This window comes from Cucurbita pepo, chromosome LG10 (genome assembly GCF_002806865.2).
Source record: "Cucurbita pepo subsp. pepo cultivar mu-cu-16 chromosome LG10, ASM280686v2, whole genome shotgun sequence".
Lineage (NCBI taxonomy): Eukaryota > Viridiplantae > Streptophyta > Magnoliopsida > Cucurbitales > Cucurbitaceae > Cucurbita > Cucurbita pepo.
Window position 1 is genome coordinate 381,861 of NC_036647.1, and position 14,841 is coordinate 396,701.

Consider the following 14,841-nt stretch of genomic DNA (forward strand, 5'->3'; position numbering starts at 1 on the left):
CCCCCCACCCACCTCTCATCAGTCAATTAATTAAGATGCTTTTCTGTTGTATTCAGTGGCTCTCTCTTTACGAATTCAAATTGGCTTGCTTTTGAGAATGATTTAATTGAAAATGATCGTACAACTGGCTTGCTTGATTCTCCTACCCCGGGTATTAAAGAGACTGGAGAAGTCGTCAAGGATGGTGGTGATGATTTTGTTGGTGAAGATGGTGATTTGAATGACACTGCAGCACCTTCTCCAGATTCACAAGGGACATCAGATAACTCACGCAATGTAACAAGCAGTTCAAAAGAAATTGTAGCCAACGAGACTGACAAGCCGCCTGAATGGGTCGAATGGAGGGAGACCTCAAACGATGAAGGTTCATCTTTAACACTTCCTAATGGGGAAGCTGCAGTAGTTTCAGAGGTTACTGAACCAGATGCCGCAGAACCCTCTCTATCCGCTGATGCATCGACTGGTGAAGAAGCTGTAGTTGGACAAGGAGCAGCACCAACCAGTGATCATGATAAACTGGATTCTTCTGATCTCTCGAAATCCGGGGAAAACATCAATATAAAATCAAAATCTACCACTAGTGAGGAAACAGTCAATGATGCAGAAGCCAGTGATATAGCAATGGGCGACAAGATCCCAAAGGAAGCTGGGAACTAGTTCAAAAGAAACGCTGACTGATATGTTCAACGTTGATCCTGTGGGTAGATGAACCCTTAGGCATGTTTTGCTGGGTAGGGTACTGTATTCTTAGATCCTTGTGTACATCAATCAATGGGGCAAGGTGAGGTATAATAGGTTGATTATTCTTTCTCACCCTCGGTAGAAAAGTTGAGGTCGTCTTATGTTTGGCAGAAGGTTCTGATGTCAGATATTTTTTTGCGAGTAATTGAATAGTACTTTAGTTGTTAATGGGCGCCGACAAGGTTTGTCTTAATTCTCCTGTCTGCAAAACTTTACCTCTGCTTATGGAACACTATTGTGCAGAATATTGATGATTGTGGGATTAAATTCGAGTACGCGCTGAACGAATCGGAAAAGTATCGCACAAGAGCCCAGCATGTGTGGTTGAATCTGGGTATTCCTCACCTTTTGTTTATGCATACTTTTAGTGTGATGACAGCATATCATCAAATACACGTGTACGGCTATTATCTTCCCACATAGGATACTTCTTCTTCTTCTTCTTCTTCTTTTTTTTTTAATAATGTTTAACTAGTGGGGTGATGACCCTTCTCGAAGACATATATCTGAGTTAGTTGAGTTATGGATAAATTGATAAGACATTTCTTTTTAAAAATTTTGGTTTGGTTCTATTGGCTTAAAGATGTTGACAGATATCTGTATGTTGACATTTTTACGGGCAACACAAGTTTTCAGTTTTATCACAGAAAATCAACAAATTATCGCTAATATAAATATAATATAAACAATAAAATTTACTTAAAAAATCTCTAATTGATTTTATATTTTATGTTTTTGTACTAAAAGTAGTATATTCAGTAGTATATTCAGAAGAGATGCATTTTTGAAGGTGCTTTGGAACTAAATAGGAACAAACAACATAGAGATTTGTGTTTCCCCTTATAAAATGGTAGGGGGAAGCAATGGATAATATAAAGAAATGCAAGAAAGGGGCAAGCAATGGACCTCTTCTTTAGAAACTAGAATCAGCAACATCAGTAGCAGTTAAGGACATTGTGAGTGAAACAAATAAAGCAAAGTGGTGAAAAGGTCTTTGTATCTACTCATTTGAAATTGCATCAATACTCCTGTTCTGCTTTCCCACGCTGTTCTTCACTTTTTCTCCTTTCCTATTCCCACTATATTGCTGCTTACTCACTGAACCCTCTTGAGCACTGCACATTTGAGACTTCAACTTGAACCCAAACTTCTTCGACACGCTTCCCCACGCACTCGAACCCTTCGTTCGTCCCAACTTCTCGATCTCTTGCTTCATGTTTGAGCATTCCTTCTCGAGCTCAGACACTCTCATCCTCATGTTATCCATCCCCACCTTCAAAACCTGATTCTCCCTAACAGCAGATGTTCCCCAACCTCCTTCATTGGATCCAACAACCCCACTTCTCAACTGTCTGGATCCATCAAGATTGTCTGAAACCAAAAAACAGCCAGCAATTGAGGTCCTGAGCTGAAGCTGCTCAAAAAAGAGTACTTGAACAATGATTCTAAGGGGCAGTCTCTCGTTCTGTGCAGCATGGGTACAAGCTTCTAAAGAAAGCTTCTGGCAGTCCATCAACCGACATAGCTGTTCTCGGTCGGATTCTCCCAGCCATGGGTGTGACTGCAGATTAACAACATTCGAAAAAATTAGCATACATTAACAATCCATAGCCAAATTTTAAGCTTATTCCTGCTTCAGTGCATAAAATTAAAACAAGTTACAGCGGTCAGGTTCTTTTTTAGTCAGAAATTAACAACTAGTAACTTGCTCATGAACAATGAAGAAACAGGTGTGGTACCAGAGAGTAGGAACATAACCCAACCTCAAGCTTAAGTACTCAATTTTTGTTCTTGGGATATTTGACATAGAGATCAAAGAAGGAATTTTCAAGGGGTTGAGATTTGAGATATGATTTCTTTAACGGTAATTTGGGATTTCCCTTTCGGGTTTCCCCTCAAGTTTTCACACCCTCATAAACAATATTTCATTCTCCTTCCCAATCGATGTGGGATCTCACACGAACACTTGACAACAATTAACATTTTAAGCTGATTTGGATAAGAAGAAAGAGCCAAGTAAATCAAGAAGCATACAACATCAGGCAACATTAAAAATTTGACCAAAAAATTTCTTCCAAATGATGCAGCCAACCAAGTTAGACATCAATATGACTAGCAACTGTATAGTAATATGCAGTTCAACTGCTAATATAAGAGAATCCATACCTTCAGATATATATCTATAGCACGATAAAGGCCATCGTCCAAAGGTCTAGCGTAATCAGGAACTGCAGCAGCAAGAGCTTGAAACTTAGGAAGCTTCAAATTAACATCGGGAGCTACTTCTGCAAGGTATCCATCTATCAGTTTAGCGACCATGGTAATTGGTGGCAAAGAGGGTGACCCTATCAGTTGTTCATCATCAATAGAACATGGAGAGGCACCTCCCTCATTGAATTGATCCACTGCCAGGAAGTGCTCAAGAATCCTTTGTATACAATCAACATTGTAAAGAGTCTCCATGGAGTAGGAGAAATTGGGCATCAAAAGATCTTCTAAAGTGGCTTGATCGAGCTGCATCCCGACCCTTTTCTCTAAATTCGAGATACACGAGGGATTAACTCGAAGAATCATGGATGTACGCAATAAACCAAAAAGAAACTTAGTTGGAACTAGGCTCTTCTGCATTGGAAGCATCCTATCAATTTCTTCTAGTAAAAGTTTTTGTTCCTCCTCTGAGGGTGGCGTCCCCAAAGCCACCGGTGCCAGCCGACTACTAGCTTCACTAGGACCTTGACGTCGATTTAGACCAGGAATGTACCTTTTAGCATAGGAAGTGACAGACCCTGCAATAATTTCCTGTTTGATACCACGTGATTCCATGACAGAAATTAACCTTGTGTAGAGAGGCAAGCTCAAGGTCGCTGCATCCTCATACCACCAATCTAGACTTGAATTTTTCGGCCTCGCTCCGGTACTTATGCCATTCCACAAAACACTGCCACCAGGACTTTGCATGGGTCCTCCGTGCTCTATAATTGGCCACCCGAATAAACTTGGGTCAGTGCACGCCTTAATAGCTAGTGACTCGATACACCTTCTAGTAATCTGGAGCTCATCTGTATGGAAGAGAACATCATCACAGGTCTGTAGTGCCATCAGAGAGTCCTTCCAGCTTTTGAGGACAACTTGATTCAGGAAGGCCTCAGTCTGATAAATGAGATTACCCTCCCCATACTCCTCAGTCATTTCTAGACGCTCAGCGGCATATCGGAGGTAGACAACATTTGAGGCTGTAAGTTCAAGTTTCACTCCGTAGCAAAACTTGGCGACCAGTTCAAATGTTTTAGCACCCCCCGGAATGTCGGGAATAGTTATTACACCTCCTTCCTCCTGTTCTTCAGGTGCTTCAGCAATCATTCTTTCCATAACCCCACTTCTGGATAGCAGAGGGAACTGCAGTCATGAAAAGTAAAGAATTTTAATGATTGAAGCATATGCATAATATATACCTTTCTAATAAGCAAGGCTATCTTCTAACATTACAATCCTTGATAATCAGAAAACTTGTGAAATATTCATAAACTGAGGCAGCAGCTCAAAGATAACAGGTTTAAAACTATAATTCGGTATTCAAAGATGTCGGTCACTAAGCCAAGTCCTTGAGGTTAACTGTGAGATCCCACATCGGTTGGAGAGGGGAACGAAACATTCTTGATAAGAGTGTGGAAACCTCTCCCTAATAGACATGTTTGAAAAACCGTGAGGTTGACGGTGATACGTAACGGGCCATAGCGGACAATATCTGCTAGCAGTGGTCTTGGGTGTTACAAATGGTATCAGAGTCAAACATCGGGCAGTGTGCCAGCGAGGACGTTGGTCCCCAAGAGGAGTGGATTGTGAGATCAAGCATCAGTTAGAGAGGGGAATGAAAGCGAGGACGTTGGTCCCCAAGAGGAGTGGATTGTGAGATCAAGCATCAGTTAGAGAGGGGAACGAAACATTCTTGATAAGGGTGTGAAAGCCTCTCCTTAGTAGACGTGTTTTAAAACCATGAGACTGAGGGCGATACAAAACAGACCAAAGCAGACAATATCTACTATTACATTAACTCCCCTATCATGTATAGATATTTTGTTCTAGAACTATGCTTGTACTAAGGTAGTAATCGAGGATATAAGTCGAGCAGTCAATCCTTGAACCTAAATGCCTAAGAGGTCAGGACATTAGTATCTTACAACCTTCATAACCTATAACATTTTAGGTTGGGAAAACTGTTCCACTTCAATGACAACAATTAATATTTACATAACTTGTCCCAAACAGCTACAAACATAAGGGGAGGGAGGATTCTCCAAGATTCTTCTTTAGAATTATTTTTAAAAAAATAGAATGACTCAAATTACCTTGTGTAGATGGAATGACATCTCTCCAACTTCAACAATAACATCACTAGGCAATCCACTAGTGCAGAACCTGCAGCCATTAACAAAAAGCATAAGTCAAGTACGAAGGTTTCCCCTTATTCATTCTGCTCCCGACGAGTTCTGTATCAGCGAAGTCGACGGGTGTCAGATTCAGATACGACTGTAAAACAAGCCTATATTTCTTGAATTTAAACTTTTCATCTTAGCTATGAACAATGAAGGAACAAATTCCAGAACAACCGACATGTACACGCATAGTTGGTGAATCCTAAGAGAAACTATCAAAAGTTTGTTAAATATTTCTAGAGCAGGTTGGTGCGAGTTGAAAGCACCTAATTATATCACTACCTACTTCATTGAGATAGATGAAAGAGAACCGTAGAAACCTTCTTGAGGGTATGAAAACCTTTTTTTGTAAGGGTGCGGAAACCTTTTCCTAGGCGCGTTTTAAAAACTTTGAGGGAAAGTCGAGGGAAAGTCCAAAGAGGACAATATCTACTAGTGGTGTACCTGGGGCCGTTACAAGAACTCTCTGCAAGTTACAGAACCAATATCTGATGCAGGAAAGAAATGTAAAGAGTTTAAATTTCAGGGTCCATACCAGGCTTGTCCTTGCCTCTGGAAAGCATCAGTTTTGGATCCTAGCTTCACGCAAGCCATATTTCCACTGAAAAAAAAGGAGAAAGAAACTTGAATGCAAGGGCATCAAAACACTACCTAGCTAAACTTCGAAAGTACCCATCAAGCAACACAGAACCTCCTGAACAGAGGCCATAAAAAGCCCCCACATTACCTTGGTAGCTACTGTAAAAGGCTTGTATTAGCAGAAACTGAAGCAACCCCCGGTCGTTAAGATTGATATCAGCAGAGAACCTTAGAAAAACCCAAAGCTCAAATTTCCAAAACCAGCGGCAATGCAGTTCGTTGACTGGTTTCTGGGTATTGTTTTAAACTAGTGAAACACTGTCAAACTTCAAGAAGAAACGGCTACAATCTATCAATATAGAGAAAAAATGGGCAAATCCTTTTACAAATTGAGCCCTGAGTTCACTAGAACAGAACCTCCAGCCACCAACATCACCAAAATACACTAACACCCAGAAAACATGAACACCCAGAACCTCAAAAAGAGATTTAAGCAAATCAGGACAGAAAATTAGTTCAACCCCCTCAAGTTTAGACCTAAACCCAACCAGATGTTCGAAGAAGAAGAAGAAATTTATGGTTTCTTCTTTCTTCCAGCCTCCCAAACTCACCTAGAAGATTCCAAAATCCAAACGCCAACGAGGGAGAAAGGACCAAAACAAAAAACCACTCATACCAGTGATTAAAGAAAAGGGCCGGAGGAAGGAGTCACTCGTTGCGTTACGACTAAGAGTAATGCTGAAAGCAATGTCCACGCGAGACCCATTTGCCATAAAGCCAGCCTGAGCCAAGCGGGGGTTGAGAGATATTGAAATTGAAGAAACCAACGCTGGTTTACAATTAATGGCAGCTCTGAGAGAAAGAGACCATTTTCCAGATGCACATGTGGGGACCTTTGCCTTGAAACACACTCATTACTTTCTAGTATTTTGTTCCTTAAGCATCTTTAAACATGGCCCCAACAGTAACGCAGTTGACCCAGATCATAATCTGGATTAAATGAAGAACAATTCCTCAGTTTACTCACAAATTTAGAAGCTTGGAAGTAACAGCTATCCGTTTCTTTTTTTTTTCTTTGATGGTAGCTATCCGTTTTTGTCCAGCTAGGCCATGTGGATACATAATTTTGGCCTCTTTTGGAGGATTATATATATATACAAACATATTTTACTGTTAATGTTAAAGAATTCAGCGAAACTTACAAAGCAAATACTAATTGATTAAAAGGGTTTTCATTACCTCATTGCCTCATCGCCATGGGTCCATGATTTCCAGGATTGACCGAGACGTTTTTCTGCCTCTATTGATGTAAATGGAAGACAATATATGAGCTTTTAAGACAATAAAAGGACCATTTTTATGACCATAATACAAAAAAAAATGCCATCTTTCTTCCTTATTCCAAAGGAAAGATCTGTCTTCTTAGTTGCTTTACATGGGAATTCTCCCTTTTCTTTCTTGCTTACCTTAAAAAATCCACATTTTTTGAATTAAGCCCACTTTTCTTCCTTAATCACTAATTATTCATTCAATATCAAAACCATTTTTTTCTTTTCCTCCACATAGAATTATTGGGTTTTGTAATTTGCAACTATTAGACAAAAATCCGTACTTTATTTGAATGATAAAAGCTGCTATTTCTAAGCCACATCTTTTAGGTTCTAACTTATAATCAAAGGTTGGTGAAGAAAGCTTCCATGGTCTCCAATGAGAGGCAACCGGTAGGTGAAGGAACCATTACTTTTTTATAAACCAAATGTTAATACAATTACAAATTTTGTCCTTTTGTAAACTCAAAATTTTAGTAAAATATTATGTCGGGTTAGATTAGATGACGGTATATGTGTATATGTATAATATATATGAGTTGAATAACATGTGGAGTGGGTTGCTCGAACATAATTTAATCGTTTAATCGAGAATATATATTCTAATCAACCCCCATAATTACCGGTTCGAACATAGTTCAGTGGATAAGACATCAATTATCATCTCAAAAGTCGATGATTCAACTTTCACTTTTAATATAGTGATACGTGTTTAATCGAATAGAGTTAAAAGTGGAAGTAGATATTTAACGAACTAAATTACTTTTTGCTCCACTTACCACCAATCATGTCATGTGAAGAAAAAAATAAATAATAACACTAATACAGCTTGTCAAATATTAAAGGAAATTGTGGTCCATTAAGGGTAGTTGCCTCCCTCCCTATGGAATAAAAGTTTGATTGATATTTAGATGGGACTACTTAAAAGCTCATATATATATATATATATATATATATATTAGCTCAACATAGCTTAGGATAGTTTATCACTAGCTTAGGTTGTTGTTTATCAATGTAATTACTCTCTATCAAATAGCTTGATATAACTTTACTAAATAATGACTTAATGTATTGAAGTAGACCTATCCATTACCAAATTAGACAAATAATCTGTTTTGCATTAATTGCGCATGATATTATCAAAAGATGAGACCGAACTCCTTATTTGCTATTTAATACTTGACTATCTTTACCAAATAATAGCTCGACCTACTTGGAGAGATGCGTAGTTGACCTACTCGTGGACACCCATATAGTGTGCTTACCTTATAATACGCACAACCTATTTGTTAAGTGATACGTCAGCACTTTAAATCGTTTATTGACATAAACAATGGTCCCTACGTCATACCAAACCAAACATTCTCTAATAAAGTTTCTCTAATATTGTTGTGTTTGATTGGGTTTGATGTACACTTACCCTACCATTAAAAAATAAAAAGGGTAAAAGTGTAGAAAATGTTGTGGGAAAGACAATAATCATGAATGTTGTGGCANAAAAAAAAAAAAAGCATGTGGAAGTAAGAGGGTGAGAAAAGGCGTTGAAAGTTGAAACAAACCGTGCCTTGTTTGTCTGAATAGCGTTGCGTTTGGGGAGACAAAATGGAGTTTCTAACCATTCTTTTTCCCTTCCTTTGTCAGAAATCCTATCTTCTCTTTCACACACATTATACGGTTCTTTTCGAACCCCTTTACCGCCTCAACAACAACGGGTCTTCCAAATTCCGTTCAAATAAGATTCAAAATATTTGAATACATCTTGGTCTAGTCCACTTTTAACTCTGTACGTATCATAGTCAATATTGGACTAGCAGATATTGTCTGTTTTAATCGTTGCGTATCGTTGTTAATCTCACGGTCTTAAAACGCGTCTACTAGGGAGGTGTTACACCTATAATCCCCTCTCCACCCTCTTGAAGGTCAGCGTCCCTCGCTGACACACCATCTGATGTTTGACTTATACCATTTGTTACAATGACACATTATTTGATGTCCATTTGTAACAACCCAAATCTACACTCATATAAGAAATGTTTTTTTGTTCCCATTTCATTTCTAGATGTGAGATCTCACGCTAATTTCTGACCTTTTCATTTTAATCTCTTATATTTTCCTTAAAACTTACTAAACATTGATAGAAAATTTAAAATCATCTTAAGTAACAATGGAAGTGGCAAATAAGTTCATAATCTTAATTGAAAGCAACCAAAATATTAATGAACATTACTAAACAGCCTACACAATCTCTTAAAAAACCAGTCACCAGAAATCAGAATGTAATGCCGAATACTTGAGATTTCAAAACTTGGGAACGTTAAGGGAGGAGGAACGACGCTCTACTAACAGATCATTCAGACCGTTCAGTAACAAAGGGAACAAAAGAAAGCGTAAAAAGCAGAAGTAAAGAGGCAGATGAGATAGAAGAGCTCCTCCGCCAAGTGTACTAACAAAAAATGTAATGGCGATTCTACATGGAACGGAACTTTTTCAAGAGGAACAGCACAACTACATTACCAACTAAAAAACTAAACCAGATAAAAGTCTGCTTTTTGGGAACGCTACAGACTTAACCAGCAGATGGCACATCAGCTTCTTGTCAATCTGTCGAAAATGGATGAAAGCTATGCTAAACATTTACAAGCAGAGAATGTTCCTAATTAAGCATAATACTATGAAGCGATCATAGCACTCTTTACCGAACAGCTCAAGGATTATATTGCAACCAAAGTTGGACAGCTGAATAACATAAGGCAGATCTTGCTAAAGAACTAGGAACTAAATCTGATCCACAAAAACCACATTATATTAAGATAAAACAATGGTGTCCAATGGAATTCACCTGATCTTCGGCCGCTTGGGGACATTACCACTAGGTCCAGCTCGAAACTTCCCAAAAGTTTTCATCTTTCTTCGCTTTCTCTCTTCTTCACTGTCCGATTCATCTCCCTTTTCCCTGTCTGCATTGCTTGCTTCCCTCTCCAACTCCTCCCATGTCTTCCCTTGCTCCTCCTCCGAATCACCGTCGGAATCTTCTTCTTCCTCATCCTCCGACTCCACTAATGATGCACTATCAGAATCATCATCTTCCGAGTCAGATTCAGGCTCAACATCTGATGGCTCATACCCCTTGTCTGACTCCCCAGAGTTGTCAGATTCAGAGTCAGTAGCTTCTAAATTCAAGAATTCCCATCCGCCATCATCAATGAAGCTCTGTGGATCATCAGTTATCGTCTTAAGAATTTGTCGCCAGTTCAAATTCAGCTTACTTTCATAATATTTAATGTCTGTTGTGTCAAGCCATTCCTTGATACCATCCAGTGACGTGGAAGGGATAGAATCAATGCGAAGAACATCTCGCTTGAAGTCTTTAAACACAATTGTCATGTCAAAATTCTTCTGACCAAAGCCAACTCTCTCTAGATTTACTATTTCAATTTCACCGAGAGTGACAACAAGAAAAGGAGTTTCTATAAGTTCAACCAGGCAGGTTGAGGTCGGGACAATAAATGCAGAAGATTTATAAGGAACTCCATGAAATCCAAGCTCCCTCAGAGGCTGATCAAACTCAAGGTCAAGACCATTGAATTGGGGCTGGCCCCAAAGATCATTGACACGGTTTACAAAACTCTGAAAGTCCATGTTTATTTTATTCTTCCTGTCCCTCTCCCTTTGCTCTTCCTCGATCTCATCTGGGTCGTAGGCTGATCTCTTTCCACCTCCTATGGTCTGGACAACATCCATCACCTCAACGTAGAACTGTACATCTTTGGTTTTCTTATTCCCCACCATTATATGGTTGTGTAGATGAAAATGAAGCAGAGTGATCATTTCATTCTCTGCTGGCTGAAAAAATGCATGCTTGACATTGCCAAACATAATGTCTACCCGTTCCTCTGACCTAGTGGTAGCATAACGAAATCCATTCAAATGTGCTTCTAGAGTCCCGGGTAACTTCCTCCCACGTCCACCAAAAGGAGGGCGAATCCAAAGCTCCGGCAACCTAATTGGCTTGAAACGATTACCAGCTAACTGGAGCTTCTCCTGTGTAACCAATGTTGCCCTTTCTGCTCTCTCAGACTCCCTAGCAACAACCTGTCTCCGCAATGTTTTAATTAGCTGTACTACTTCACTGATGTGTCTTGGGTCTTTGGAGCGGAATGAAACCTCCTTCAAGTAGATAGATCCCTGGAATTTCAATGAATTTGCATCGTGAGGACTGAAAGGAGTCCCGGGAACATTGAAAATTATTCTAATATAACAAGTGCGGTTGGTATCCTGCTGACTAGAGACGGTCCTTATAGTAGCAACATGGAATGGAACCATGCTACCATAAATAGGCAATAGTACAGTTTCATTCTTCTGATCAATATGAATCATCAGATCTCTCTGAGATGGCAAATCATTCACGCTCTTATAAGCAACCAAGTCTGCTGCAGTTCTCATAGAAGAACGATTATCTCCAGCTCCATTTCCAACACCAGCTAGTCTCCTTGCTGTTTCTTCATTCTTCTGACGGGCAAGTTCAGCCTGATGCTGCCTGCGAAGCTCCTCCTTTGAGATCTCATGATTATCTGACCTTAGAGTCGTCTTTGAAACTACTGCCTCTTTTCCTTTAGTTTCAGTTTTTACCTTGGACTTATCTTCTTCCTCCTCATCCTCATTAAATGAATATGCTATGTCTTTGACACTTTTCGAGCTTTGAGCAGTCAAAACTTCCGTTTTCTCTTTGCCTACGATAACTGTATCAGCAATCAATAATGAGAAGTTTTGGTTCTTCGTTTTACCTGCAGAACTCTGCAATTTATCTGTTGGCTTCAAGTTCTGGAAACCAAGTGTAACATTAAACACCATGCCAGCCTTTACTATGCGGTCGTTTTTGGCATTAAGATTCAACCCAGACTCACGAAACTCAAGTCCAATGCCTGTCCCAGCTGATTTAGTAAGATTGGGAACCAATTCAGGAGCTTCTTTCTCGACAACAGAAAGAGCTGCTACATATGCAGCATTCACCCTATTTTCAGGCCTCAACATACTGATGGCCACTTCTTGGGCTTTGAGAAGGACCTCATAAGCCTTGCTTTGCAGTGGATTCGCATCAATCAAGAAAGTTCTGGCAACATTAGAGCAATAGCTCTTGTATCGGGACCCCACTGCACATATTATCACACTTGCAGGATCATAGTGAAGTAACTCATCATTGCTGGCAGCACTGGGCCTGAGATCAAACTCTCCTCCACTCTGAAATATTGGAGGGTAACATATGTCAACATTTTCAGTCTTTAACTTCACGCCAGCTTTTGAGGGTTCCAGAATGGCTTTCTCTGTCTCATCCATCAATGATGAATGGGTGATTTTCTTCTCCTCGTCAATCACATTTTCCAACTTTGGGACCACAACTTTTTTCATCACATTAACAGTTAAAAATGCGGCTTTCTTGATGTTCATAATTTCATTATCATCTTTGCAAGCAAATAAGTCAGATAACCCATTTGTTATGTCACCTAATTCAAAGTTAGCACTCTTCAGCTTCCCAGACCACGTCTCTAGAAGGTTCCCTTCAGGAGCTTCTCTAGCAATGTATCCAACTACTGGGTTCTCCATGCCATCTGCCTTTGACTGAGCTCGAATAGCACGAAATATAGCATCCATTAAGGAAGAACCATCATCATTCTTTGCCTTCACATGCATAACAACATCTGCACCAACGGCATCCGAGGCAGATTTTTTTACAACATCAAGTAGAGAGGCCTTCTTTTGGCTACACAGAAAATGAATTTGTTTCTTGGTGAACACTATTATAGTCTCTGGGAACTCATAACCTAACAACCAGATATGGAGCGCTGAAGACTTAAGGTACCGCAGATCCTCTGATGCTGGAGGTGTTCCGATAGCTAGTACATCTGAAGAGCTCCACATGTCAGATTTGTGCTCATCCCAATGAGCATATATAGCTTTCAGTCTTGTGCTGAAGTTCACCAGATCAATAGAATACATATTCCCAGCTCCACTGGCCTTCCCATTGGGAGGTTGGCTACTACCATTTCTACGATCAGCCATAGAGACTATAGAGCCACAACACTGTCGACCAAACAAAACCAGAACCAGATGAATAAGCCAAAAAAATAAGAAATATTTGGGGGGGGGGTCACAAAAAAAATAAAATAAAATAAAAATAAAAAATCAGAGAGTTAAGTATAAAGTAAAGCTCAAATAATTGGATTAATAGTTGGGGATTCAACTTCATTTTTAAAGAAAGTGGTGTGAATTCACTTTAACTCGTGGACCAAGCAAAAAAAATATTTACAATGAAATTTACATTTCACGCTGCGGCATAACTACAGTGTCAGGAAGCACAACAAAATCAGAATGTGCAACTGACAAAAATGAGTTTGGCATAAAAATGCTTACTCTTGATGTTCCACAGAAATTAATTTTTCTTGATTCAAAGACTCACTTACAATATCCATCACATGATCACAAATAAACGATCCAATTTTTAAATGCAAGTTAAATTTTTCCAGTCTTTAAGAACTCAATTGAGAAGAATCAAACAATTACTCCAATACTGAACGAACTTTATTTTAAACACTGGTGCCAGAGTACTGACAATAGTATAAGTACATTTTCAAAAGCGGTCTAACACAATTATCCTTTGAATTAATGAAGAAATTAATAGAAACACTATGATAGGGGGGGGAAAAGGACCAAACTAAATCGGCAATGGTTCAAAAATCGCACTTAGTTAGATGTGAATGTGGAACTCATCTGAACGTGCTCAACTACAAGTTCGGTAAGAAAATTCTTTTAGATGTTATTTCTAACGTAATAATGTGTAGAACAAATACACCAACCTAACCTCAAACTCTCAACCAGACGGACGAAACTGGCAATTAGGTGATTCACATGGCGAAAATTCTGTGTGCATTAACAAAATAGATTTGACATTATCGTTAATGCGGCTTCTTCGGGTGCATTAACAAAATAATTTTGTTATTATTCTCCCTCCGATATTAACTTCAGTTGGAATGCATATTTATAGTTCTAGGGTTTGGTTCTAGAGCGGAAATTTTGAAATTGCATCTTAACGAAGCTATAGCTTCCTAACTATCCAAAAAAAATCAACGAACAGTTGGGTTTCTTTGTTGAAACAGGAAAAGAATAAGCCAATTTATAATCTAATTAAAGCCATAAAAAGAACACAGCCGATGCGGAGAGTTCAATCTGAATAAAAATCACACAAATACATGTCCTTCTTGAAACATTGTGAGGGTTTTTACGTTAAAGTGGAAAAAACGCACCTGGTATCAGAAAACTGGGAGGGTGCAAGATCATACAAGCTGTGGAAGCTGAAACAGAGGCAAATGCGGCCAGAAACCCTCGAGAAATCCAAGCTACAGGGCGAGCGCGAGATGGGTCTATAAGAGATGATTGAGGAGCGCGAGAGATAGGTAGATGAGGAGAAGGAGATTCAGAGTTTACAGAGAAAGAGAGGCGCCAATGGCAGCCAACAGAAGAGAAGTGGGATTGGAATGGAAGGGAAGGGGAGGGAAGGGCAGAGGGCTGCAGCAATATATCGAGACAGAAAAGGGAGGGAGCCGAGGGCGAGCGGGCGAGCAGGCGGGCGGGCGGGCTTTTTGTATTTATCTTACTTTTCTCTTTTTTAACAGCAAATAATTCATGAAATTGAAATTTTATTCCAATCTATAAAAAGCCTCTTTTTTTTTTTTTTTTTTTTTTTTTTTTTTTTTTTTTTTTTTTTT

General features: G+C 39.3%; 3 protein-coding genes across 4 annotated transcripts in view; 1 reads left to right on the plus strand and 2 right to left on the minus strand.

The window, feature by feature from the left end:
* The window catches only part of LOC111803807 (serine/threonine-protein phosphatase 6 regulatory subunit 2), a 14,332-nt gene extending 13,329 nt beyond the window's left edge, over window positions 1–1,003 (plus strand). The window contains exon 20 of the mRNA XM_023688380.1: window positions 57–1,003. Coding sequence (XP_023544148.1) covers window positions 57–657 — 601 coding nt within the window. The 3' untranslated portion in view covers window positions 658–1,003. The remainder of the gene's footprint in view (window positions 1–56) is intronic.
* Window positions 1,004–1,622: 619 nt separating this feature from the next.
* Window positions 1,623–6,795, minus strand: LOC111803808 (BTB/POZ domain-containing protein At1g30440-like). 2 transcript variants are annotated; one of them, XM_023688382.1, is made up of 6 exons: window positions 6,430–6,795; window positions 5,902–6,079; window positions 5,710–5,775; window positions 5,088–5,157; window positions 2,908–4,137; window positions 1,623–2,302 (listed from the first exon to the last, which is right to left on the minus strand). In XM_023688382.1, the coding sequence occupies exons 3-6, from the start codon at window positions 5,766–5,768 to the stop codon at window positions 1,742–1,744; spliced, it is 1,920 nt and encodes a 639-aa protein (XP_023544150.1). In that variant the 5' UTR covers window positions 5,769–5,775; window positions 5,902–6,079; window positions 6,430–6,795; the 3' UTR covers window positions 1,623–1,741. The 2 variants fall into 2 exon arrangements, with proteins under 2 accessions (XP_023544150.1, XP_023544149.1); XM_023688381.1 differs by having other exon boundaries at window positions 5,902–6,795.
* Window positions 6,796–9,482: 2,687 nt separating this feature from the next.
* On the minus strand, window positions 9,483–14,657 carry LOC111803806 (FACT complex subunit SPT16-like). Its single transcript, XM_023688378.1, has 2 exons — window positions 14,380–14,657; window positions 9,483–13,159 (listed from the first exon to the last, which is right to left on the minus strand). The coding sequence occupies exon 2, from the start codon at window positions 13,136–13,138 to the stop codon at window positions 9,917–9,919; it is 3,222 nt and encodes a 1,073-aa protein (XP_023544146.1). The 5' UTR covers window positions 13,139–13,159; window positions 14,380–14,657; the 3' UTR covers window positions 9,483–9,916.
* Window positions 14,658–14,841: the final 184 nt, after the last annotated feature.